Raw genomic sequence first — 26,542 nt, 5'->3', positions numbered from 1 at the left:
CCTCAGAATAACCCTTTTGACAAATGTAAACAAAAATCAATGCAACGCTAGTGGAAGGCATGATGCGTAAAAACCCAATCCCATTTCAATGTTCCTGCTGAATTCAGCTTACAGAGCACCAATAACCTTGTCAAAGGCATTGATGAGGATAGGAATGTGCTCCTCTTGGAAAATGAGCATAGGTCGGAGACGGACAGTGTTCTTGCCGCACGTTCCAATGTTCACACCGATATGGCGCATGGAGCGAACGAGACCAGCAGGGTCCTTGGTATCGAAAGCAATGAAAGTGCCCTGGTCTTTTCCACGGAGGTTCTGGATGTGATCAGGGTATTTGGCAGCAAGGCGTGCAAGCTCGGCATAAAGGTGAGTACCCACGCGGGCTGTCTGCTCAACAAGCTTCTTGTCAAGAATCTCCTGAATGACAGCCTTGCACATGATGACACGGGCAGGGTCGCCGATCCAGGTGTTGAACTGACGGTAAGCCTTGTCGGGGATAAGCATCTCGTTGCCAAAGAAGTATCCAGCAGTCTGCGCCTTCTTGGAGAAGGTGACCATGTCTGGTGGAGAGGTCAGGTTCCAGTGATCATGTCCCCAGAAGGAACCAGTGGCACCGAAACCGGTCTGTACCTCGTCGGCAATGAGAACGGATCCGTGCTTCTTGGTAATGTCACGGAGACCCTGGAAGAAAGCCGGGGAGGCGTGGTTGTCACCACCCTCGGACTGAATGGGCTCAACAATGAGACCTGCAACGGGGCAATGCCACGTGGTCATGATGCGCTCAACTTCTTCAAGGCATCGCTTCTCCTCGGCCGCGTTTTCCTCGACATGCTCCTCAAGAGGGTACTTGAGAGCAGGAAAGGGGGCCTGGGGCCAGTTGAAGCTAGGGATATCGAGCTTGTGAACAGCCTTGGAGCGGGTGGTAGAGAGGGAGCCGAAACCACGGCCGTGGAAAGAGTTCCTGAAACTCATGATGGCGAGTTCAGGAGAGCCAGGTTTGGAGTTCTCAAGGCAGGAGTTGATCTCCTCCTCATTCCAGTCAGCGTTGCCACGCTTGCGACGACTGTAGAGCATGAAAGCAGCCTTGTAGGCAAGCTCGTTGGCCTCAGATCCAGACTGAGCAGTGAAGATGTAGCTGAGGCCCTTGGGGGCGACCTTCATAAGGCCGTTACGGAGAATATCGACCCATTGGTCGGAAGGAAAGTTGCCAATCGCAGGACGGTTGACGAGAGCGGAGATCATTTCGGGGGACTTGGCGGCCTCGATCAGAGTGTCGTTGTTGTATCCCACAGGGATGGAAGCAATCTGGGCGTAGACATCGAGGTACTTGTTGCCATCAACATCGACAATGCTTCAAAGCGTTAGTTCGTACATCGCCATGTCTTTTGGGGAATAAGATCTTACTAATTATCATGAGACTTGTCGTAGTCGACAACGAAGTGAACGGCACGGGCGTCGAAAATGGCATCCAGACGCTTGGAGCTGGCCTTGGATACAGGGCCAGGAATCTCCATGCGAACGGGGGACTCTACGAAGGAAGGCATTGTGAAGCTTGCAAAGATCTCTGAAAGAAGTTGAAATTTCCTCTGGGTATCCTGTGTTTGTGAGAGAGGAAAGAGAGATAAGATGTCCTGGAGAAATTGGAAGTGAAGTTCGAAGCTGGGGGAGGAGCTATTATAGCATTTGGCAACGGTATCGGAGGTGGCACTAATAGGTCACCAAACATGGTCAAAAAAGTTCATGGAGGGCCTCGATATGCCCACCCCTGCCAATTGAAAGGTATTGCCTGCGGCTCGTGGACACGATGCGCAGAGTTGGGGATGCATCGTGGGGCCGGAGTCGAGAGACCGGCCGGCACAAAGCCGGAGGGGAGAGGGATGCCTCACGGGACCTGACCTTGGACGCCACCGCTGCACCCTTGATTTTGTAGCGGAGGTCATGACGGGTTTTATCCTGTGCTTGCTTGTTCAGCGCGGAAAGAATGCTGCCGTCTCGGGGGTGCTGACTACTACTCCAGAGATCCCATGTCAATTAATGAGAAACATTAACTTAATTTAGTAGCAAGTCTTGTTCACTGGCATCGAACTTCCAATATGCTTCTCGCGACGACCACAAACATTAAAATCAAAAGGATCACTACCCCAACATTTAGTAAAAGTCTTCCCCGGACAACAATTTCTCGGTGACGAGACCGGGGATGCCACGCTTTTTGCTTTACATAAAAAAAGTCTTCGTACTACCTACCTAAGCCAGGTGACGAGAGTTGTTGAACGATCAAAGCGCCTGAAGCTTCCCATTCTTTACTGGTGCCTCTGGGGTTTAGTTCGTCGGCTCCCAAGGCCCCCACACCGGTTCTCATATTTAAAGGCACTCTCGGTTCCGAAGGCTGGAGTTACGCTCAAGTGCACCCGCTCCGTGACAATATTTCCCCATCAGCTCCTTCTCCAACTCAATACCTAGCTACGTAGATTCTAAACCACACGCCCTTCTCGGAATTTGGCTAATGACACTCCTGTTCTTGCCGCCTTCCCTCATGCTTTTCCATCATAAACACCCTTCTAGTCATCATATACACCCTGCCGGTCCGGTTCCCAATCGGTGCCGTGTGTTGAAAAATGGTTCGCGAGGCCGGATCACCAAGCATCAAAGGTTCACCGAAACAGGTCTCATGGCCATTGCCATATAGTGATTTAGCGAGACTTGTAGCTAGGAGGCCGGTCACTGCCGTGTTTTAGGACAGATTTGTTATTGCTTGGTAGTCAATGTACAAGACAGGAAGCGTCCGGAAGCGATGCGGAGGTCCGAGATAGTCGTGAGCAAAAATATCTACTAAGGTATGTAAAGAAGGGACTTCATAGATAGGAACTGATCCTCGTCTACTCTGCTATAAACTCCTCTCTGCCATCTAAAGTCTCAGCCGTGTTTAGCATACATCTTCTCCATCGAACAAACGCGGTTCGCCAAAAAGCATCATGGCAGCTTCAAAGGTGTGTCATATTCCCGCTCGCTCGCACTTCCAGTGCAACTACCTTACTCTTCATGGAGAGGCTATCGAAAGTACTAAACATATTGCTTCGCTGCAGCTCACCGATCTTACCCTCATCAAAAACGCATGTTATGTCAATGGTGAATGGGTAGCTGCAAAGTCTGGGAAGCACTTTGCTGTCGAAAGTAAGTGCGCGAACCCCCGTGTCCGTAAACTCCGATACAATTTACTAACGCTACCTACCTTTATGCAGACCCTTCAACCCTTGAAAAGATTGGGAATTGTCCCGAGTTCGACGCCAGGGACACAGAAGCCGCTATCGCCGCCGCCGATGCCGCATACAAGACATACCGTAAAACCCCGGCTCGCCAGCGGGCCCGGTACCTCCGCCGCTGGTATGATCTCATGATGGAGAACTCGGAGGACATTGCACGACTCATCACCCTTGAGAACGGCAAGCCTCTGGCAGATGGCAGGACAGAGGCCAACTACGCAGCAGCTTTCTTTGAATGGTTTTCAGAGGAGGCCCCTAGAATTTATGGTGAGACCATTGAGGCAACAAACCCATCATGTCGTCTGTCCACCATCAAACAGCCTGTAGGTGTCTGCGGCCTCATTGCACCATGGAACTTTCCCGCTGCCATGATTACCCGAAAGGCCGGGCCTGCGCTCGCTGCTGGCTGTACTGTTGTCATTAAAGCTCCCGCTGAGGCTCCTCTGACAGCTCTTGCTCTGGCTGAACTGGCGCATCGTGCTGGAATTCCTGCCGGCGTTGTCAACGTTATCACAGCTTTGGATAACACTGCTGAAGTGGGCAAAGTCTTGACTACACACCCCAAGGTCAAGAAAGTCTCTTTTACAGGGTCAACTGGTGTGGGCAGACTCCTTATGAATCAATCGTCTTCAACAATCAAGAAATTGTCCTTTGAACTGGGAGGAAACGCTCCTTTCATCGTTTTCGAAGATGCGGACCTTGTTAAGGCTGTCAAGGGTGTGATCGCTTGCAAATTCCGCAACTCGGGTCAAACTTGCGTCTGCGCCAACCGAATTCTGGTGCACCGCAGTATCTATGACAAATTTGTCCAAATGGTCCTTGATGTTGTCAAGACCTTTGTTGTTGGCGACGGCTTTGGTGAGGAGACAACTCATGGTCCTCTCATCCATGGACGTGCCGTAGCCAAGGCTGCTGAGCATGTTGAAGATGCTCTTTCCAAGGGAGCCAAGCTTATTCACGGTGGCGAGCGTCTACCACACCTCGGCCCTAACTACTTTGACCTCACAATGTTGACTGGTATGAAGCCTGGCATGAAGATCTGTAGCGAAGAGACTTTCGGACCTGTTGCTGCTTTCTTTGCATTCGACAACGAGGACGAAGCTATTGAGCTTGCGAACGACAGTGATGTTGGTCTTGGAGGCTATTTCTTCAGCAACAATGTGAATCGATGTTATCGCGTGGCTGAAGCCTTAGAGGTTGGTATGGTTGGTGTCAATTGCGGTAAGTTTCCCAAGCACAATAATATTGCATATTACTGACAGCAAAACCTCAGGCGTTCTGAGCGACCCTGCCGCTCCTTTCGGTGGCATTAAGCAGAGTGGTTTTGGAAGAGAAGGAAGCAAGTATGGTATCGACGAGTTTACAATCACCAAGATGGTTATGACAAACATTGATCCATAAGTTTCGGTTGAGTTGGGACATGAAATAGGATGGCTATAGACAAAATAATACCCACTGGACTATTATAGAGACGGAGTGCTATTAGGTGAACAAAATTGCTATACTGATAGACCAGCGGAGTTCACGTGTATGTGAAGAATACACTATTCTAAGCGATCATATTTAGACGTCCAGACCCTTGACTTGCAGACCGGCTCATCTTGACCAAATGGGAATGCATCGCTGTGCCACAAAGGCCCTACGAGTAAGGTTCATCTGGATACCTAATTAGGATGTCGTGAAGTGCTGCTGCTTATATTACAGACGTGGAGATACCAGAAACATTTAGACAGGGTCGTTCCAGATATGATAAATGCGACAAGTCGCTCATCAACACTTGGTAGACATGCCATTTTGTAGATACGACCAGTAAGCACGAGATTGTCAATCAGAGCAGTTCAGTAAAAAGACCCGAAGCGTTTTGTTACCAATTGGTTTATTAATTGCCAGAGTCCATATTTCAACGACACTCCTCTATATTCAATACTGAATCTATGAGGCTATCACCACAATCAAAAAGCCAGTTCAGCGACGGGTCTATGGTGTTCTCCATTATTTCCAAGCGGGGCCCGCTCCGCTGCAAATACAGGGTATTTGAGATCTTGGATCGGGTTGTTCGCGTTCGGCATTTGAACGGTCAAGATGCAATGGCCGGGAACGTTTATTATGTATTCTTCAAGTCCCCGGTCCGGTCCGGTCATATCTCGTCTTCTTGAAGATAACTACTAACCTGGGAAGCGGAGCAGATAAGGATGAATTGGCAGAATGTGGGGAAGCGGGCAGAGGCGCATCGACCGGGAACAAATGCCGGCCCCATATGAGTAGGTATAGGTACTCCAACAGTTCATGACGATAAGCAGATGGTAGGATGATGGATATTTAAAAATATGCCCTCATTATTATGTTCATGCTCACCACTGGGTTCTCGATTTTTCCTTCATCATGGACAATATTTACATAGACTCTAACATGAGTTCTCGAGCCTGTCATGTCCGACAGATAGTTCTTATTAGGACAAAGTATCTGTCATCTCGATCAATGAGAGATAGCATACATACTCTCAGCGGTACCTGTTACGCTAGGTTGTCATGCACCACTAGATGCATGGTTGAAGGTTGGGTATCATCGTTTGTACGGAAGATCATGTCCGGCAAGACATTGTAGGCGAGATGCGTGGTAGCTGAACTCTGTATGTAGGAGTCCAGGAGGGCAAAGGTGTGTCCAAACGAATCACATTGCCCACCTTGCACCTTCTAACTACCTAGTAGTGACCAACGCCATGGGCTATATTTGAACTGGCCGGAATCTGAAGTTACCATACCATCCTCTCTAATCTGGCCACCGGAACCGAGATCTCGGCACCAAGAGCCGTTGATCCAAGTATGCAAAATTCTTACCCAGAACTGCCTAGCTCGTCTGATTCACAAGAGATCCCGGGCCCATGGAGTACTGTACCAGACTTCATTAGCATGTCTTTATTTGAACGAGGCTCGTTTCCAGGAACGTCATATCATTCAGGATTGATCATGACTAAATCTCAGACTTGGACTAGGTACCTATGTCTCTACATGTTGCTATAGGGTACTTGGGAAATTAGCTGTTTTCATAAGGCAGTGGCGTTGTGCAGCACTACCTAGGTTGTTCTCGTGTCTGCAGTTTTGGCTTTAGTATTTCATTGTTACATCATTAAATTACGCGGTTTGGGCATATCTCTTGTAGCCTATATTACCTAGAAGCTGTCCGTAGCACCGGGTAAGGCGAAAGACGGATCGGCTAGTTCTCATCTAGTCAACCTGTTAGTCAAGAGGAGTGCAACTTTCTTGACACCATGATCAGATCCCAATAACAGAATTCTAAAATTAGCCAGTTGATGATAACGGTCAGAAATATGAGAGCGACATATAAAACACAGAGGCGTAGGGGAAAGCACTATAAGGTGTTAATGGTATAGAAATCCCTGTAACCATTTCCAAGTCTTACATAGGACAGCTACCTATGCATTTTTGTTGGCTTCAAGACACAGACTGGCCAGTCAAGGCTATTTGAAACTAGCCTACACTTACCACTGGGCTTCAGAAGCACATGGAGATAGAACTTAGTCTGTTCTGCCATACCCTCTGTCTAGTAATGTGTTCACAGCTATGATCAACCACCCGAGAGGGCGTCTAGATAAGGTCATATAGAGATGATACTAATAAAATAAGCTTCATAGCTCTCGTTTGTATGCCTCTCATCCCAGATTTAGTCACCAGTGACATGTCTACTTAGATTCGTCTTTGGCCAGCAGGTTTTCCACTCTCTTGACCTTGTCCTCCGCCGTCTGTTTCTTATCCGTTCTATGATAAGACCATGGTCAGCATGCAACCACACAAGACAATATGGAAATAATGGATATGAAGGGCGGTTGAACATACCGACTACCGACCCTCATCGACGACTGAATCCTGACTACACCACGGCGGTGCACAACAGCATGTGCTTTTCCTACAGCCGCCATTACCTCGTTCCACGATCCCTCTACAGAAGACTTGTTAGCTTGATGTCACTGGAGCTGTGAAGTGTGTTGCCGCAAGTTGAGGATAATATTGGTGCAGGGCAGAAATAACGCACCCACGGTTGTACCAGCAGAGTGGAGAGTATACTTCAAACCACTCGCCTTGAGGACCTTTTGGACCTCAGCAATATCTTCGGCAACGGACACAGTTCCAGTTCCGATCTTTTCGTTGTCAGTATTAGAATATCTGCATCCCAAAAGTTCGAGGGACGTAGAAACCAAGACTCACGGGAAGAAGGCAAAAGTCGACATAGCACGACTCTGGCGTAGCAATACTCTCGTAATCCATAGTCAAATTCCCGGGTTCCGATTTGGGTGGCATAAAATGTGATTGAGAGTGAAGGTGGAAAAAACAAGAGTAATAATATATTGATGGTATTCTAGGCTTCTGGGTCTCGGACTTGGGCTAAATCGCTGCTAATTGGCTGACATGACGTTGCTCATCAACGACTTCATGATGTTGAAAATGCTGATGATGTTGCTGACGAGGGGCACAGCTGTGCAATGTTCATGCATGAAATACATATTATTATTCCCAGAGCAATTTTCAGTCACTACAACATCTTTATGCATTTCTATTGAGAGTCTATTATCGAGGTAAATGCATACCATCTGTCTAACAGGCCAATCTTATGCTACCAAATCGCTACAAAGTTATCGACCAATCCCTTATCCCTAGTCGTAATTCAATCTATGAAGATGCAAGCTTGCTATCCCAAACGCCTCGCTGTATGCCCATGTGACCGAACCGGATTAAACGGCAGGTCTTATCAAACCTGTGTAAATGAAGTCGAGAGAAGAGTAAAGACAAAGCAATTGTGTTTGAATGCTGAAATGCATTCAAGCCTTGAGAGACTTTTTATACCAAGAGGACTGCGGCAGCAACGAAGGCGGTCAGGGCAACCATCCCGACTTGCCTGTCAGTGGTGCTGCCGATTGACTCATCCGAGACCTCTTCACGCCCAGTGGCGTCAGAGATGCCGTTCATCGTGTCTGTCGCTGCGAGAACCTGACCCTTCTCGAAGAAATCTACCAGCACAAAGTTGGGCACAGCACCCCACTCCTGTCGACATTGCTGGAGGTGCTTTCCCAGCTGACCATCCTCGCTGGTACCATCACTGTTGACAGTATCAATGTTCTCAGTGTCAGGGACGAACAAGTCACTGTTGTCTGAAAGACTCTGGTACTTGAAATGGTTGACGAGACCCATATAGTTACTAGCCATGGCTGTAGCGCCATCCTTAATCTTTGAGGGGCGGTCGACAGTGCAGTTGAAGCCGGTGAGAGAGGGAACCTCAAACGCTGTCTCAAAGACATAGTCGAACTCTGGCATCAGGTATGGGTACTGAGTCGAAGCATCAATGTTGGTGACGAAAGTTACGAGGCGTGTGCTGTTATCGATCATGGACTTGAGAGTAGGCCACTCGCTGGTTGGTTCTTGGGTAGCGGGTGCATAAGCAAGCTCAGCAATGCCGGAACCGTTAATGGCTTGACCAAACTCATCAGGTTTGGCATCGTCGGAGTTGACAAGCAACAGAGTGACAACCTCATTCTTGTTCGCCTTCATCCACACGTTGATTTTAGTCAACCAGTCCTCGAGTGGGCCAGCATCGAGAATGCCACAGGAAGTGTGACAAAGGCGGAGGGTGTTATTTTCTTTGTGTACCTGGGCCTGAAGCAGACGAAGACCAGCGTCGAGAGCATCCGTGGCGTTGAAGTTCTGGTTACCTGCGGCGGCGAGTCCGTTGTTGCCATCGCGTAGAAAAGAGCTTCCGTGAGCCCCCATGTGTGTGATGTTGTTATAACTGCGGCTGCAAAGGTCCGGAGAATTGTTGCATGCTGTTGAAGAGCCTGACCCTGACCCTGAATTTGATTGTGGGAGAGCGTAGACGGTGGACGTAGCAGCGAGAACTGCTGCCACCACGGACAAAAGTGAGGCCTGGAGCATGGCGATTGGTGTGTGCCGGTCTTGTCGAGAATCTATATGTTGAACAAGGCAGAAGAAAAATATAATAATATAGAAGATAGACAGGAAGTGAGAAACAAATCTAAAGAAGGACATATGAGGTTAATAAACTATGAAACAAAGAAAACAATATTTGCCATGGAGTATGTCATGAGGTAGGCTGTAGGTCCCCGTAGGCATAGGGGGTGGATGATGAGATGTTGCTGTCCGTGCTTTCGAGCTGACGTCGCCCCGTCCAATTTTCTTATTTTTTGTTAGAGGCTGGGAGTTGGCGGCTCACTGAGAGCCATGGGAGCGAACCAAAAGAGGCCCCGGATATCCACTGGATACCTACCTACCCACTGCCCGGAACACTGGAGTGATCGCCAAACGACCGAAAAGCCAAGACGTTGAAGGTTGGGGCTGAGGCCGGGTCAGGTCTCGAGTGGTCGATGCTGCGCCCCTTGAGACGTCAGCAGTGGATATGCCCTATATAGTGTAGGTGTTGTGTTGCACTTCAAACGCCGACGAGACAAATTAAGAATAGTCAACGTCCTGGGGGAGGAAATAAAACTTAGGACCTTGAACCTAACTGATAAATATACTTAGGTAACTTGGTATAGATTTAGGGTGAGTTTAGTGAACCTTTTGTAGAGTTTATTTTGTCGCCCTAAAGTTTGGTCTCGTGTTTTCTTGCTCCCAGAGGAACGTCGTAAGCAGAGCTGATATCTGTTTGAGATACAGTTTGAGCTTGTACCTGTTGAGCCAGCCCTAGGTATGTTTTCTAAAGCATAAAGCATGAATAAGGCATTTGCAAATCGATGTTAGTTCATGCTCGATACACGTCACGCCTGGTTAGCCAGTGGTATCATACGGTGCAGATCAACATGAACCGTTTATCCATCCTGCCATCCAAGGCTCCAACCACCACGGTTTACGATGCTGATCAGCGAGCAGCCACATATCACACGTGTAATGACTTGTTCTACGATGCCAAAAAGATATACTGCATGTAAAAATACCTTACAATGCGGGAGCCGAGACGTTGTCTCGGCTGTAGCCATTTGCCCCTCCACATTCCGAACATTTGAGAACGTCGAACGCCTCGCCGCCAGCGAGATTGGATCTCGTTTATCTCTCGTATCTAATATTAACCCCTTTTGACTCAACACAATGGATTTTCTCATGTATACCGACAAGCTTGTGTCACCATTGAACTACAAAATCACATCTAACCTCAGCTTGTTATGCATACCACGATAACCAGCCATTCCTCGTGAAGGAGGAGGTGGTGGCGGCTGGGAGGCTGAGTAGACAACGTTTTTTGAGGGAGGGGCATGGTCTATTTTTATCTGTTTCATGCCATTAGCCTCCGCAGGCGGCGACCTAGCTACATTAACGTGGCGGCTCAAAATGTTGACCAAGCATGAAGGACCTCACTTCTCAATGTATCAAACACGACTGCATGATAGTTGGTTCATATGTAGGTTATACTCTGTACGGTTATGGAGACCAAACGCGTTTCTTTCATCTGGCTAAGATAGACTTCAATAACCCCTCAGTGCATGTTCGGTAACCTTTTTCTTATACTTAGGTAGCATGAACAAAGCAATGTGGGCCCCATCGCAAGACTGCATATGTATATCTATACCGAGCAAGTTCTTGTCCTTGCGTGCTATTACTTACTCAGGATCACCGTATTCTTCTTTCTTGTCGACAGAAGCAGCGGCTTCAATTTCTTTCAGCTGCTGTTTTCCCTCCTCCGTTGTGGCGTCAATGATTTCTTCTTCCAGGCTCAAAATGTTGGCCTATCAAGCGATTCGTTAGCTTATGAATTATAACGTTATCGGCAAGAGTTGGCGGCTTACCTCGCCAAAGAGACCCACGAGTTCTTCAGCCTCGTCAATCTTCATTTCACCCAGCACTTTATTTACTTGGTCCAAGTTGCCCGTCTCCAGGGCCTTGCGCATCTCAGGCTTGAAACTCTCGAAGATCTTCCGCGCTTCCTGCTCTTCAGGGTCCTCACTGTCCGCTGAAGGAACCTTGATGTTGATGACTGTGCCAGGCTCCACGGCATGTAGCTGAATTTGCTCGATACCTTCAGCTTGCCCTTCTTTAGCTCGCTCGGCTAAGATCTCCCTCGAACGTGTTCGAATCTTCATATATGTGTCTTGCACATCCTTATAGAATACGTCCTGTGCTTGGTGCCCCTTAGTTGTGATGCGTTTGAAGAAAAGCCCGACACCATCCTGGCCGAGAGCTCTGCAGTATTGTAGAAGTAGGGCCTGATGCACTAATTGTCGCGACAACTCATCCTTGTTCTCCAGAGCAGCATCGAAAGCCTGAACCAGAAGGCCATCTGTCTCCCTCTCAACCAACAACTGAGGATTCTGCGACAGGAACTGGAGACTAGCCGCATAGTCATTTGCCTTGATGGTGCCAAATTTCTTTCCAGCCGGGGAAGATTCGATATCGCTGTCATCGTCCACCTTGACGTCTTGGCTTCCGGGTGCCGAGCTGGAAGAGGCTTCAGCGAAACTAGGATTCAGAAGCTCTACCTGCGTAGAGTCCTTCTTCTCTTCTGGCTTTGACTTGGCGACATGCGAGCTATCAAAACCTGTGTGAATGCCCTCACTTGTGATCTTTCGGCCTTCCTCCTTCTGCAACTCCTCCAACTTAGCTACTAGCTGTTTCTGCAGGTCCATTACCTTATCCTCGTGTGACTGAATCTCAGAAATCATAGCTTCGTATCTGTTTTCCGGTTTCTTCTCATCCAAAGCCTTATTGACTTGGTCCAGGAGCGTTGCCATCATCTTAGTGTATGACGGTTGTTCCTTTTCCTGGGCATGAACACCCTCGGGCGGTGAAGGCGGCTTGTCATCTTTTGGATCTCCGGCTGATTCCATCACGGCTTGAAAGGCAACTTCTGCTGGGTTCCTGGTGACAGCCTCGGAGGCATGGGCTCGCAGCGAAGCTAGAAGCCCCGAAATTCGCTTCAGCAATCCATCGTTGACCACACGCTCATACTTGTAGGTCTCGATTTGTAACTTTCGGTGCTGTCTCTCCTGGTGAATCTGATTCTGTTTCGCGCGGATAAACGATCGCTTATCGACATTAGGATGCACTTCAATATCGGAGTCGTCACTGAGTTCCAGTGCGTCCTACCAAGACTGTCAGGGTCGGGATCAAGCAAACAGGTTCCAAAACTTACCCATTTACTATAATCGACCGGCATGTTGTGGACTTTGATATGTATAAGTTACCGCCTTACAAGTGGTCGCGAGATGAGTTTAGTGAGGAGTGCTGGTGTTGAATAAGGCCGCAGGAATGGAAGTTTCTGGACCTTACTCAAGAGCTCTACCATGATAGCGGGGTGATTATGAGCAACCCCACTAGTATGGCTGTGGCGGGCTGTGGCTGTTGTTCGTACCAGCCACAATACGGAGAACGAAGGTGGACAAGCTATCCGTACTGAGTCGATCAGACCAGACGAAGAATCCTAACATGGATACTAAATAAGGTCTCATTGCACAGCAGTCAATCAGACAACTAATACGGAGCATTATCCTTAGCAATTATTCCACAAGCAAAAGTACGCCTTCGCTAAATGAATGATCTAGACTATTGTACATATCAACAATGACGGTGTTGAATACGATATTCTAGTGGACCACCGTCTCGTCCAAAACTCGATAATCAAATGCTTCACCATGTTTTCAGCAAGCCTGGCAAGTCGGCCTATTGCCTACGACATCGTCTTCATGAAGTCATCCAGGTCAAAACTCTCCTCATACTGCTTGTTATCCCAAAGATCCCCCAAATCATCCAGCCATGCCTTCTTGCCTGGTACACGCACATCACCTGTCTCGATATCAACCATATCCTCTTCTCTTCCTTCGATGTTGTTCTTCTCCTTATCAGCTAAGAGGTTTGGAGCGGCGTCTCCAACATTGAATAGATCAAGAATCTGATCTGTGTCCATGGTTGAGAGGCCAGCGTTCTGTTGATTTACGACTGTTGATGCGACATCAATCTTGAAACGTTGGAGGTTCAGAATTTTCTCCTCGAGAGTTCCACGTGTGATTAGACGGTACACGTTCACCACTTTCTTTTGACCGATACGATGGGCTCGATCCATAGCCTGGAGATCCTTCTGAGGGTTCCAATCGTGCTCCACGAAGATGACAGTATCGGCTCCTGTCAAATTTAGTCCAAGACCTCCCACGCTCGTTGTTAACAGAAGCACGTCATACGACGGGTCACTGTTAAACTTGTTGACGATATCTTGTCTCTTGTTGGCTTCGACCGAGCCGTCAAGTCGTAGGTGAGACACTGAGGGCAATAACTCCTTCAATACCTTGTTTTGCACCATATCGAGCATCTCCTTCATTTGACAGAAGATCAGCGCGCGGTGGGGCTTAATAGGTTGGTAAAGGGGATCATTCGAATCATTGCCTTCAACGCCAATGCCGCAATCCACCAGTAGATCTCTCAGAGCGGTCAACTTGGGTGCGTGCTGCGCATCCTCGATGGAGGTTCCTTGCTTGGCGAGAATCTTCTGCGTCTCGTCGTAAAGAGTGCTTCCTGGTTTCATTACCATGGCAGGTGAGTTGCACAACTTTCGCATATACTGTAGCGCCTGGAAAATGTGTTGCTTGGCTTCTTTATCTTCACGGCCCGCTTCGGCCTGGATCTTCTTGCCCTGTTTCTTCGTGAAGTCCTCGAATAGTTTTTGCTGTAGGTCGCTCAGGTCGCAATAGTAGTTCTGCAAGATCTTGGGGGGAAGATCGTTCAAAACCTCTTCTTTGAGACGTCGCAGCAGGAACGGAAGCACTTGTTTGTGGAGCGCTTCAATCGCCAAGGCACCCGCTTCCTGTTCCTTTGATGATGCCTTGCTAAATCGACTTGCAGCTATAGGTTTTGCAAAGCGATCCAGAAAGACCTTTTCGGCGCCCAAGAATCCAGGCATCAAAAAGTCAAACAGAGACCAAAGCTCCAAGACATTATTCTGAATAGGGGTGCCGGTGAGGATAAGACGATGGTTACTTGCCAACCTCTTGACTGCCTGCGTGATCTTGGCCTTGGGGTTCTTGATCAGATGGCCTTCGTCGAGCACAACATAGTTCCAACTATGTTTATCGAGAACTTCTGCGTCGTTGCGGCAGACATCGTAGGATGTGACTACGATGTCAGTCTCGCCAAGTCTGGCTTTCATAGCCTTTCTCTCCGCTGGCGGTCCAACGTAGGCGGTCACACTCAAGAATGGTGCATAAGTCTTGATTTCTTGTTGCCAGTGACCTGAAAGTGTAGGTGGGCAGACAATTAGTGACGGCAGCTTGCGGACATCCGGTGCCCCTGTCTTAGCAAACTCTTCGGCACGCTGATGATGATCACTGGCTACGATACAGAGGGTCTGTAGGGTCTTGCCTAGACCCATATCGTCACAAAGAATACCATGAAGGTGGTATTTGTTGAGGAAGTTGAGCCAGTTGACACCTTCTTGTTGATACGACCGTAGCTCAGCCTTGATGGCTACGGGGATCTGAAATTGCTCTACCTTCTTTGGGTCCAGTAGTTGAGCAATGAAGGTTCTCTCGCGGTCCCGTCCTTTCAGCAATTCCTCGGATAATCCGGGCGGGTCAGGAATTCCAGCTTCAAGAGGAACAAGTTTGACCAACGTGGCAAAGGATGTTGTTGCGATGAGGCGAATTTCATTGTCAGAATCGCTCATTCGTCCTAAAACTGGCACAATCAAAAAGATGACGTATGGCAAGATAGCATCTCCCATAACAGCAATTAGGTGGTAGATAGCTTCGATGGCTCCTTGTCGGAAATTGAGGTCAACTGGATTGTTGATCGATGGGAGAACTTTCTCAACAAGTGCAGTCATACCGTCCACAGTCATGACACTGCAGATTGTGGCCATACACTTGGCAGCCATGTAACGGAAGACTGAAAGTTCCGAATGCAAAGCTTTTATGACAAGAGGCATCATTTGCATGATGAAAGGTTGCAAGGCCTTATCCAGAGTTGGGGTCATGGTGCGAATGACAGACATGGCGTCGACGATCTCTTGCCCAAACGTCTGTTCGGGATCCTTGGCCTCTCCAGGCAGAGTGTCAAGCGTGAAAGCTCGAACAAGAGGATCTTCCATGAAGGTGCGGAGGCTGGGGACAGTTTCAAGTAGGCTGGCGCCGTAAGTTCTGGAGAGAATTTCAAGGGCTTCTTTTGCACCTCGTCTGGTAATGCGAGCAGCTTTAGCTTCGCGGGCCCATTTAGCAGCATCTGGGTGATCGACACGGTCCTCTTCCTTCTGCATGGACAGAACACAATCAGTCTTACTGGCGTGAACTGGAAATTCAGGAGTCTCTGCAACTTCGACACAAGAGAACTTGACCAGGTTGGATACCACTTTATCGGCTGGTCCCTTTCTACCCTTTTCAGTGAAAAGCTGCACGAGTCTCGCAATTGTGTCAGCAGACCGAATTTGAAGTTGTTGGTTCTCTTCGGTTTTGACAGAGTCCATGATACCCTTGATCAATGGGCTAGGTTTCTTTGGGAGTACTTTCATACCAACCATTGCACACGCTGCGGCTGCCTTGACGCGGACATCACGAGCTGCCTTGACAGTCTTAGCTTCTTCAATGGCCAAGATGGTCATATCACGAGCGTCGGACAGCTGTTGGCTCGCTATCAGACGTTGACCGGGAGGCATGGCCCTCTTTAATTTCTCGTAGTCGTCGCCGATACATTTCTCTGCGGTGGCAATGGAAAAGGCACTCGGGCCAGCTTCTGCTTCTCCTTGGACAACAACAGGCAGTGTCGGAAGTTTGCTGTGCGAAACCTTACCATGGTCTCTGAACAGATGAATGAGCTGCTGGCATTGCGTCCTGACTCGCTGGATGTAGTTGACAAGATCCCTGTATGCCGCTGGACGTTCTGAATCAATGATACGTTGTAAATTCTCGAGGTAACGAGGAGAATCGCCCAACTGTTGGCTGTTCATGGCAAACTCGTCGATGATCACGCATGCTGTCATCTGGCTGGATGAGAATGCTGACCCTAGGCCAGGAATTAACAATGCATCATAATCGTCAAGGCTTGCAACAGGGACTCGAGACATGATGAACCCCATTGCCTTGGCAGCTGAAACACGAGAGCGAATCAGCACATCCATGCCAACGAGATCAACGTCGCCTTGCATCATGTGGCCATCAACGTCATGCGTCAGGCTGGCTGTGGGGGTATCTTCGATCTTTGTGGATTTCCGGCGACGCTTGGGGGCACGATCAGACCCATCAGGAGATGACGGCTTCCGCGGTGTGTGCTGAGTAACTCCGGGCATGGTATACGTGCCACCTGATGGTTTTTGGAAGAGCGAGGCGTTCATTGGGATCGGGTTCCTCGAAACACCGATAGGGTGTAGGGTCAGTTGCATCATAGAATCGATGTGAGCAGTGAACTCGTCCGCAAGCACAGCAGGTTTGCTGGCAAGGCTCTCGACCAGAGACGTCCATAGGTCCAAAGACATATTGAGGGCGTCTCTATCTCTTTCAACGAGAATATTTTGAAAGATTAATCGGAGAATTCTGCCATTGAGCCAGCCTTGTGAGGTCTCTGCGTCAAGTTTTGCAAAAGTCGACAATGCCTTCAACACAGCCACCCTCACCGACGTGATGGTATGTCGTAAAAAGGGGTAGAGTCTGGGGACAAGCAGGGTAAAGGAACGTTCTTCATCTTGAGCGGCCGATGCCTTCATTGCCTCAAGTACCTCAGGGAAACCACACAGAGTCGCGAGAAGATCCATGATTCGTCCAGTACTGGCGCTCAGATCATCACCAAGATTTGAGAGACTCTCCCAGATTATGTTGACAAGTCCCTCGAGTTGTGTGGGCCGCAAAGTGACAAACTCCTTCGCCATCGGGATGAGCGTAGCGGCACTGACAGAACGAACATCGTCATCCATATCACCCAGGCCTTTCATCACAGTCTTTATTATGCCATCAATCATGTCGCTGTCCTGGAGGAGGAGGTCTTTCCTGACCGCGACGACATATCTCAGGCCAATCATCCCGCCATGGCAAACTGACCAAACTGGCCTATCAAGCTTGAGATCTTCTTGCATAACCATTCTGTAGAGAATTTTGAAGGTGCTGTAAACAGATGCCGATGGTAGATGTTTCAGAACAGATCCGAGAGACTGTCCAATTGTTTCCCGAATAGGTGCCACAGATGTATCAGAGCTGTAGTCAGTGAAGCGATCAAGCATTAGTACACAGCACAGCCGGCAGGCCATATCATCAAGCCATTTCTGATTAAGGACATCATTCTCCTTCCTTGTCTTGTTGCGTAGCTTCCCCGCACCTCCACCATGTACTCGGATAACTTCACGAAGACCCATGGCAGCTCCGTGTCGGGTTTCCCAGGAAGGATCAAACAAGTCCACCTTGAGGAAGTCGCATAATCGGTCATATGGCCACTCGGCGCCCTCCATAGTCTCCTCCGCTTCCAGCTCGGATTTTATGGGTATCACTGGTCCTTTGAACTCGCTCACAACCTTAGTGTCCTCATCAACATCGGCAGGACGATCGAGATTGAAGTAGTCGTTGACTTTGCTGTTCTTCTTGGTGTCTCCATCTGGGATAGCCATGTCGTCGCCCAGATTATCGGATCCAGATGTCATTGAGCGCCTAACAGAAAGATCTCCGAATCCTCCCTTACCTTGAGATGCTTTCATTGCCTCTCTTTTGCGTTTTCGTTTCAACACATTGAGCTGTCGAGAACTCAGTTGAGATTCTTCAGGCGCTTGTGATTGAGCACCAGATCCGTCAGGACGAGCGTGTCCATTCCCATTTGTGGTGTCCATTGGGGTCATGGGCGCAGTAAGGTTGTCGCCACCTGTGTATGCGATTTCGTCATCTTCATACTTCCTTCCAAGTAGCCCTAATCGCCCATTGAGAGTCTTCTTTTGATGTGTCAATCGCGCTTGCGGATCAAGCGCTGCCAGCCCATATTCGATGCCACCGCCACGCAGTAGTTCTTTGCCGTATTTGAGGATCATCTCAACATTGAGAGACTCCAATTTGAAGAAACCATCATCGGAAGGTAGCTTTTTTGCATCATCTTCCTCCTCTTTCTTGACATGTCCGTTTTCGGGCACAGGCTCCTCCTTCTTCCCTTCCTCGGGCGCATCTTCGGAATTTGGGTCGTAAACAGGGGCATGCTCTACAATTTTTCCAATAGCAGAAGCTGCGGTTCTCCTTGTCTCCCATTCTTTGTGCCTTAGATAAGGGACAACACGGGAGAGGAGATTGAATAATTCATCAGGGTGTTGCTTTTGCCAATCAGCAAGTTGATTAACAGCAGTATCACGGATGAGTCTCGTACTACCCGTTTCGAGGATACTACAATTCTGTCAGTTTTTGATCTCATGTAACAGAAAAACTGCGCTTGGACGACACTTGACCGAGATTTCATAGATCCCGGGGTCTGTAAATAAAAGAACACTTACGTGACTAATCTGTCAAGTCTATATGGAGTGTCAGTACATTGGAACTATGTGAATATGATGTTTAGGAAAACTTACCTCGAAGCCATTGTGTGTAGTAGTTGGTTGTAATATTAAGCGCGTGTCATGGCATCTCGGTCGCTGTACCACAGTTGTCAGTTTTGCGTACTTCCAAGGAGTCAGGCCTTCCACGGAAGCCAATGATATGAAGATTGCATCGATATAGATAGTACCCAGCGTGGCGGAATCGTGTAGCGCGACGCGACGGATGCAGTGGGTCGTCGGGTGTGAGATGCATGCATCCGGTAGACGAGACCGAAGGCACAGGAAGATATGGGAACTTGGTTCAACAAGCGTCACTCTCGACTTCGTTCGAGTGATAGAGATTCTGGGGATTTTACAGATAGACTCTGAAGGAGTGCAGCCAATGTGGTGCGAAATATTGATAAAAGGTGAGGGAAGTCAACTGTGCATGACGCAGTGTGGGGGGACATAGCAAGGTATCATAATATATACCATAGTAGGACGAAGAGAATGGATAACGATCGAATAAGGGAAAATTTAAAAGGGAAGGCATCGGGCCACTTACCGGTTGAATTGGTCGTAAAAGGGTAATTCGGCGTCAAGCCTTAAGAGCCAAAGCGCACCGCCTTGATTCAGTTTGTAAAACTCAGCAAAGCTGTCAACACCAGTTGTTGCCTGCCGAAGGTCCCGGCCAAAACGAACTGGTAGTTAAGGTATCCCAATCCCCTGTCTACACTGCATGCAGCATCGGCACTTAAAAGTCAGATTAGAGTGGATGTGGTGATGTTATGCAGAGGAATATGCTGCAATGAGACGTAGCCGATCAGTCGTGACGATGGTCGGCAGTTTTAAGTCTTCAAATGGCTCTGGTTGGCCGGGCTGCAGGCGCTTGGAAAGGCTGGGGTTGTTGGTGTAAGTTCTTTGTGACTTGTATTGGATTGGATGGCCAAGTGTCCGCTCGCTGTATATAACGGCAATCAATAGGGGAAATCAGCCGGGGGTTAAGGGATGATTGAAAATTAAAGTGGGTGCAGCTTGAATTTGTTGTCGTACTGGAAGTTTGCGATTGCCCGAGTAGGCAGGAGTGGTGCCTTTCCTTGGTTGCTGTTACCGCTTGCGCAAGCTGCTGCTGTGGTTCCGGGTGGCCAGCTGGGAAAATCGGGGTGGAGGGCAGGCCGGGTCTTCTATAAGTGAGTGCTTGTATTTTTATACACGCGGCGCGGCTTTGAGGAGCACGGCCAACGGTTTCTTTCGTTGCGCTCGCTTAATTTCCCTCTTGCCTGCTAGCGTCATCATTTGGGCCCCTGCTCTTTTTCTTGTCTCTTGATGCCTTTGGCCAACTTCAGCCCAGTGCACCCACTTAGAGCCCATCTCGACTGGCTGACCCACTTAAGGTGTGGCCCATCCGTGCTAAGGACAATAAGACAGCACCAGCCTCATGGCGATCCTTTGCAGACATGTGTAGAGTATGACATTGAGAAGGTCAATCCTGCGGTTTAATAATTAATCCGGGGCTATCTCTTCGGGAGGGGGGGGAAAATTGGCCCAGTATTGAAAACAGCGTTTCGCTTACCCTATATGACTTAGGTCTCATAAGCATACTCCGTAGTAATGTGATAAATGAAGTCAAATCTGAATGCAGTGCTATCTCGAAGCTTGTATAGACAAAACTTGTTGCGATAATGATTTATATCATAGGTAATTACGCAGAGTGCACATAGCAATATCATGGCTCAGTGAGTTATTACAAGATCTAGCCTGGACAAGCCAAGCCAGTAGTGACCTCTACTAGTTGCGGAAATAGAGAAATATAGGTTAAATTGGCCGCACTGAGATCCCGGAGCATGGAGCCTGGGCCGCTACCAACATTGCAGTCAAAGATACTCTTAGTTGCAGTAGCTTTAGTAGTTATCCTCGGGGTAAGGGAAAACAGCAGAACGGCTTACACCAAAAATCGCTGATCTCCCACCAAAGCCCGTCCGCCGTATTTCGTCACCCCCTGGGTCATGTACTTAAATCCGAGGTAATTACTCCGTAGGTAAGGTACTAAGTTATCGTTTTCCACATCGAAAGTCACAAAATAATGTAGATCGCTGACAAGGATGCCTTGAGCAGATGACCAAAACTATAAAGAAACGAAGAAGAGAAGTAAAGGCAACCTGGTCAGGCACATTTGGTACTGAGCTTAATAGACAGCACAGACCACCGAACCCAGAACAGAAAGAAAGTGTTGTGTTGCCTGGGACGCCAGGCAGAAATCCGCGCTCCAGCTTAACGACGCGCCAATGCCAACCACTTTGATCGCGGTCTAGATTACAACGCGTCAAATCGCATCAAAGTGGCACGCAACCATACCGATCGCATACTTTGTCAAGACTGCACAGTCTCTTGCAGTAAAGCCGTCTTGACCTTTCGCATGTCGCGCAGGAGCGTCCGCGCAGTTAAACATGTACATCAAGCAAATCATCATCCAGGGCTTTAAAAGGTATGTGCATTGGCATCACTGCTACCCTCGCTTTCACCCAACAGTCCGGTTCATTGCTAATACTGCCATAGCTACAAGGATCAGACTGTAATCGAACCCTTCTCCCCAAAGACTAATGTAATTGTCGGTCGCAATGGCTCCGGAAAAAGTAACTTCTTCGCCGCTATTCGCTTCGTTTTGAGCGATGCGTATACACAAATGAGTCGCGAGGAGCGGCAAGGCCTTCTCCACGAGGGCTCAGGCTCAGCCGTTATGTCGGCGTACGTGGAGATCATATTCGACAACAGCGATGACCGATTTCCAACTGGCAACAAAGAGGTTATTCTACGCCGCACAATCGGACTGAAGAAGGACGAATACTCTGTTGACCGAAAGGTTGTCACTAAAGCCGATGTCATGAATCTGCTTGAAGCGGCCGGATTTTCACGATCAAACCCCTACTACATCGTACCTCAGGGACGAGTCACCGCCTTGACCAACATGAAAGAGTCCGACAGGCTGAACTTATTGAAAGAAGTAGCGGGAACACATGTGTACGAAACGCGTCGCGCAGAGTCACTCAAGATCATGAACGAGACCAACAACAAGAGAGAAAAAATCGATGAACTGCTGGAATACATCAAGGAAAGGCTTAGCGAACTCGAAGAAGAAAAAGAAGAACTCAGAGCGTTTCAGGACAAGGACAGAGAGAGACGGTGCCTCGAGTATGCCTACTACCACAACATCCAGCTCGGCATTCAAGCAAATCTGGACGAGCTTGATAACGCCCGGCAAGACGGAATTGATAGTTCTGATACCAACCGAACGGAGTACGCCGAGGGGGAGAAGGCGATATCAAGGCTTGATTCAGAAATACACAAGTTGCAGAGAGAAATGGAGCTTCTGCAGATCGAAAGGCGACAAGTCGAGGAAGATCGTCGCGACGGCGCAAAAGCCTTGGCCAAGGCTGAGATGAAGGTTAAGAACCTGAGAGAAGGCCAATCTGCACAGGAACAAGCCCGAGCACAACATGCAGCTGAACTTGAGTCCGTTCAAAATGAGATCGCTTCCAAGGAGCAGCAGCTTTCAACCATCAATCCGGCCTACAACCAAAAAAAACAGGAGGAAGACGAAATCCGACGACAACTTGATCATGCTGAGTCCACGCGTAATCGCTTGTTCGCCAAACAAGGCCGAGGTTCCCAGTTCAGAAACAAGTCTGAGCGCGATGCATGGTTACGGAAAGAGATACAAGAACTCGAACTCAACATAAGCACCCAAAAAGCCAACAAGATTGATGCAGACGAAGAAGTTGAAAGGGTCCAGAAATCTATAGAACAGGCAGAGCAAGACGTTGCTGACTTACGGAACCGTTTGGCCAATTTCCCCGACGAGAGAATATCACTCGAAGAGGAGGTTGCCAAGGCCCGCGACATCATAGACAAGCTCAACGATGAACGAAAGCTTATTCGTCGTGAGGATGACAAACTCAACTCAGTGATAGCCAATGCTCGGCAGGAGAAGGAGACAGCTGAACGTGAGTTGGCTCATGCAATGGATGGATCGACTGCACGCGGTCTGGCGACGATCCGACGATTGAAGCAAGAGCGAGATATTCCAGGAGCATATGGGACATTGGCTGAGCTGCTTGAAGTTAGTGACGCTTACAGACTTCCCGTCGAGCAGATTGCCGGCGCAAGTCTGTTTCACTATGTCGTTAACAACGCAGATACAGCCACTTATCTCGCAGACACCCTATACAGACAACAGGGGGGCCGAGTTACATTTATGCCTCTCGCCCAATTACGGCCCCGACAAATCAAGCTTCCCAGGTCTAATGATGCCGTACCTCTCTTAAGCAAGATCAACTACAACGAAGAGTACGAGAAGGCGTTCCAGCAGGTCTTTGGAAAAGCTGTCGTATGTCCAAACCTTACAGTAGCAAGCCAATATGCAAGAAGCCACGGCGTCGACGGCATCACTCCAGAAGGTGACACAACCAACAAGAGGGGTGCCATGACAGGTGGGTATATCGACCCCCGAAAGTCGCGCTTACACGCCGTACAAGCTGTGAATAAATGGAGGGATGAGTACGAAAGGCTGTTAGCGCAATCTCGTGATATCCGAAAACAGATAGAACGCAAGGATCAAGAGATCACAGCTGCGATGTCAGACCTGCAAAAGGCCAACGAAAGATTACGACAGGCTGTTGATGGGGTTGAGCCATTGAATCATGAACTATTTAATAAGTTAAAGCATCTCAACAAAGAACAGAGTCACCTCGAGGCCGCCAAGAAACGACGAGATGCAGTCGAGAAGAACATGAACAGCTTCTTGGAGGATCTTGCAGCACATGAGGCCGAACTTGGATCTGACTTTAAGAAAACCCTGACTGCTGCTGAAGAACGCCAGCTGGAGGAACTCGGGACAAGCACACAGGAGCTCCAAAAGCAGTGGAATGAACTCAGCCGAGCCCGGCGTGATCTGGAAAGGCAAAAGCAACTTCTCGAAGTGGACCTTCGCCAAAACCTGCAGATGAAGCTTGATCAACTCAATAGCCAGGCTTTTGAAGACTCGACTGGATCCTCGGGTGGTGGGCTGAAAGATGCCCAAAGGGAACTCAAGAAGGCGCAAAAAGCACAGAAAGCTGTTGAGGCAAGCCTCGAGGAACTTGAAACCAAAACGGATAATACACAAGCGCGGCTCGAAGAACTGGCAAATGAGAAGGCTCAACTAGAGCAAGCACAGAGTGAGATATCCGCGAGGATCGAGAGACAGCAGAAGAAGATGGATAGGAGTCTGCGAAAGAAAGCCGTTCTGTCAACACAAGCAGCCGAATGTGCACAGACTATTCGCGACCTAGGTGTGCTTCCCGAAGAAGCCTTCGACAAGTATGAAAACATGGACCCTAATCAGGTAAGTTTTGTACCGATCTACCAAATCAGAACTGACTAACGTGTTGGCAGGTCTCAACCAAGATCAAGAAAGTGAATGAAGCATTGAAGAAATACAAGCACGTGAACAAGAAAGCCTTCGAACAGTACAACAACTTCACAACTCAACAAGATCAACTTATGAAACGTCGTAAAGAGTTGGATGATTCTCAGGAGTCAATTGAGGAACTAGTTGAGCATCTTGACCGCCGAAAAGACGAGGCAATTGAGCGGACGTTTAAACAGGTTTCCAAAGAATTCACAACTATCTTTGGCAAGTTGGTGCCTGCGGGCCATGGCCGCCTCCTCATTCAACGACGGGCGGATCGTCGTCAAGAACCCGTCGACGAATCAGACGGAGAGGTACGCGGTGTTGAAAACTACACTGGCGTTGGCATCAGTGTGTCATTCAACTCAAAACACCTCGATGAGCAGCAGAAGATCCAGCAACTCAGCGGTGGACAGAAGAGTAAGTCATATCATTCCCTTTGCTGTGTTCAATCATTAACAGAAGCAGGTTTATGTGCCCTTTGCCTTATATTCGCCCTCCAGGCTACTGAGAGCAGTCCCATGGTGATTTTTGACGAGGTGGATGCCAATCTGGATGCCCAATACCGTACAGCTGTTGCGGCCCTCCTCGAGTCCATCTCTAACGAAATTGGTACTCAATTCATTTGCACCACATTCCGACCCGAGATTGTTCATGTCGCCGACAGATGTTATGGTGTGACGTTCCGTAACAAGACAAGTTCAATCGACTGTGTCAGTACGGAGCAGGCTCTTGAGTTCGTAGAGGGTCAAGCGAAGCCTACTTGACAGGAAACAAATGGGGAAATGTAATCAAAGGGACTTGTGAAGACTATACCTGGGGACGACGGAATGGCGTTGGGCGGCTTAAGACTTATTCCTTATGCGATTACGATGAAGCTGAGACTTTCTGGGCTGTTGTTAGATGGAAAGAAATTAGGCGTGAAGCCTTTACCAATCTCAACGAGACGACTAAACTTCTTGAGCCCCAGAATACCCATATGAACATTTTCAGTGACTGTATGAATATGATGTATCGCTCTTTACCTACTCTTATGGTATCCTGGCTGGGCACGAGATTGTCGCAGCTTAGGACAAATGTGCAGGAATAAACCCAAGTGACATGTTTTTGACATATTGATTCTTCTGTACAGCAAGTATACATGGTAATTATACACGCAGCATCGTCACTGCCAGTTTTACCCAACCTCTACCGGTTACCGATCAGTCATCATGTTTCGTACGCCCTTCCAGTAATCCTTTGGCAATTCCTTTTCCAGCTCCTCACGAGTCAGCCACTTAAACTCGGTGTAGCCATAGGGGTTGTCCTTAAGATCAGCCTGACCAGCCATTATCCTGCCCTTGATGAAGAAAGTCTTCTCACCCTTCTTCTCGATGACGCCGTCGGCAGTCGTCTTGGGTCGTGAGACGACATGGGCAACTGGTACGCGGCTGACAAGCCATGTGTTCATATTGACGCCAGCAGCCTGGTCGAGGACTCGCTTGGCGGACTATTGGAATATTTAGCACTATCCAACAACCCTATTCGAACATGGCTTACCTCATGAAGATTTTCATCCTTAGGAATCACATCAGCGGGGAAGCCCCAGCCGTCTTTACCCTTGACCACAAGATACAGGGTTCGATCGAGTTGGCGATCCAGTCTTTGAACATCACCCTTGCGATCTGCTTCAGTCACACGATCCGCAGGAGGCTCAACAGGGATGACATCCTCAGGAGCAATAATCTCAGCATCATCACTGACACGTGCCTCAGCATCCCTGAGTAAGGACTTGACAATAGTCTCCTGGTTGCTAAGCTCGTCGCCAACCTTAAGTTCGTCGTCCCAAGCCTTGGAACTCTTCCCATTGTAGATACCCAGCTCCTTAGCCACTGTGCCCTTGCGCTCTTGGACCTTAATGTTCCAGTCTAGACGGCGAGCCGTATCAGGTTTGAAGTAAATACCCGTGATAAAAGGGGTGTTGAGACGTTCCTCGAGACGTTTCTGGTAGAAAAAGAAAGCATTTTCAAAAGGATGGAGTTTCCGTGTCACCAGAGGTGGTCGCGTGAGAATAACACCAGAGCGGACGTCGTAGGGCAACGGAGAACTAGTGGGTGTAGGAGTAGAGGTATCGGTGGGGGTTTTCGCTACGGCGGCGGCGAGAGATGAGTAGAGCCGTGCTGGGTATCTAGACACAGAAGAAGAGGAAGCACATCGCGCGCACAGATTAGGAGAAGCTGAGATGTTTCCTGTTAGTTACATGAGTCTTGGAGTGAGTTTTAAGACGATCAATTGTTGAGCATAGAGCAGGACAGAAGGAGAGGAATTGTATGGACTCACTAGATAGCACAGCCTGGGCGGCCTTCGAACCCCGGCTTGAAGCTGCCAT

The 26,542-nt window shown here is 48.6% G+C and overlaps 7 protein-coding genes across 7 annotated transcripts; 2 read left to right on the top strand and 5 right to left on the bottom strand.

Annotated features, from left to right (window-relative positions):
- Positions 1-108: 108 nt before the first annotated feature.
- On the bottom strand, positions 109-1,541 carry FTJAE_12586 (4-aminobutyrate aminotransferase; the record flags this gene model as incomplete). The annotated part of the gene is made up of 2 exons (XM_037345647.1): positions 109-1,348; positions 1,402-1,541. 2 exons carry the CDS (start codon positions 1,539-1,541, stop codon positions 109-111), a joined length of 1,380 nt encoding a protein of 459 aa, XP_037200398.1.
- A 1,428-nt stretch (positions 1,542-2,969) lies between these two features.
- On the top strand, positions 2,970-4,658 carry FTJAE_12585 (succinate-semialdehyde dehydrogenase; the record flags this gene model as incomplete). Its single annotated transcript, XM_037345646.1, has 3 exons — positions 2,970-3,168; positions 3,237-4,478; positions 4,531-4,658. The coding sequence occupies 3 exons, from the start codon at positions 2,970-2,972 to the stop codon at positions 4,656-4,658; spliced, it is 1,569 nt and encodes a 522-aa protein (XP_037200397.1).
- Positions 4,659-8,110: 3,452 nt separating this feature from the next.
- FTJAE_12584 (plc-like phosphodiesterase) lies at positions 8,111-9,199 on the bottom strand (the record flags this gene model as incomplete). The annotated part of the gene is made up of 1 exon (XM_037345645.1): positions 8,111-9,199. The coding sequence occupies one exon, from the start codon at positions 9,197-9,199 to the stop codon at positions 8,111-8,113; it is 1,089 nt and encodes a 362-aa protein (XP_037200396.1).
- A 1,679-nt stretch (positions 9,200-10,878) lies between these two features.
- Positions 10,879-12,431, bottom strand: FTJAE_12583 (cell division cycle 37; the record flags this gene model as incomplete). The annotated part of the gene is made up of 3 exons (XM_037345644.1): positions 10,879-11,004; positions 11,065-12,357; positions 12,408-12,431. The coding sequence occupies 3 exons, from the start codon at positions 12,429-12,431 to the stop codon at positions 10,879-10,881; spliced, it is 1,443 nt and encodes a 480-aa protein (XP_037200395.1).
- Positions 12,432-12,941: 510 nt separating this feature from the next.
- Positions 12,942-18,793, bottom strand: FTJAE_12582 (helicase mot1; the record flags this gene model as incomplete). Its single annotated transcript, XM_037345643.1, has 3 exons — positions 12,942-18,600; positions 18,708-18,725; positions 18,783-18,793. 3 exons carry the CDS (start codon positions 18,791-18,793, stop codon positions 12,942-12,944), a joined length of 5,688 nt encoding a protein of 1,895 aa, XP_037200394.1.
- A 2,382-nt stretch (positions 18,794-21,175) lies between these two features.
- On the top strand, positions 21,176-24,941 carry FTJAE_12581 (structural maintenance-chromosome 3 (chondroitin sulfate proteoglycan 6); the record flags this gene model as incomplete). The annotated part of the gene is made up of 4 exons (XM_037345642.1): positions 21,176-21,213; positions 21,285-24,108; positions 24,159-24,594; positions 24,637-24,941. The coding sequence occupies 4 exons, from the start codon at positions 21,176-21,178 to the stop codon at positions 24,939-24,941; spliced, it is 3,603 nt and encodes a 1,200-aa protein (XP_037200393.1).
- A 428-nt stretch (positions 24,942-25,369) lies between these two features.
- FTJAE_12580 (MRPL17-mitochondrial ribosomal large subunit) lies at positions 25,370-26,542 on the bottom strand (the record flags this gene model as incomplete). Its single annotated transcript, XM_037345641.1, has 3 exons — positions 25,370-25,663; positions 25,714-26,402; positions 26,494-26,542. The coding sequence occupies 3 exons, from the start codon at positions 26,540-26,542 to the stop codon at positions 25,370-25,372; spliced, it is 1,032 nt and encodes a 343-aa protein (XP_037200392.1).

Source organism: Fusarium tjaetaba (assembly GCF_013396195.1).
Source record: "Fusarium tjaetaba strain NRRL 66243 chromosome Unknown NRRL66243_c0000347, whole genome shotgun sequence".
Taxonomy (NCBI): Eukaryota; Fungi; Ascomycota; class Sordariomycetes; order Hypocreales; family Nectriaceae; genus Fusarium; species Fusarium tjaetaba.
This window is presented reverse-complemented; position numbering and strand designations above follow the sequence as displayed.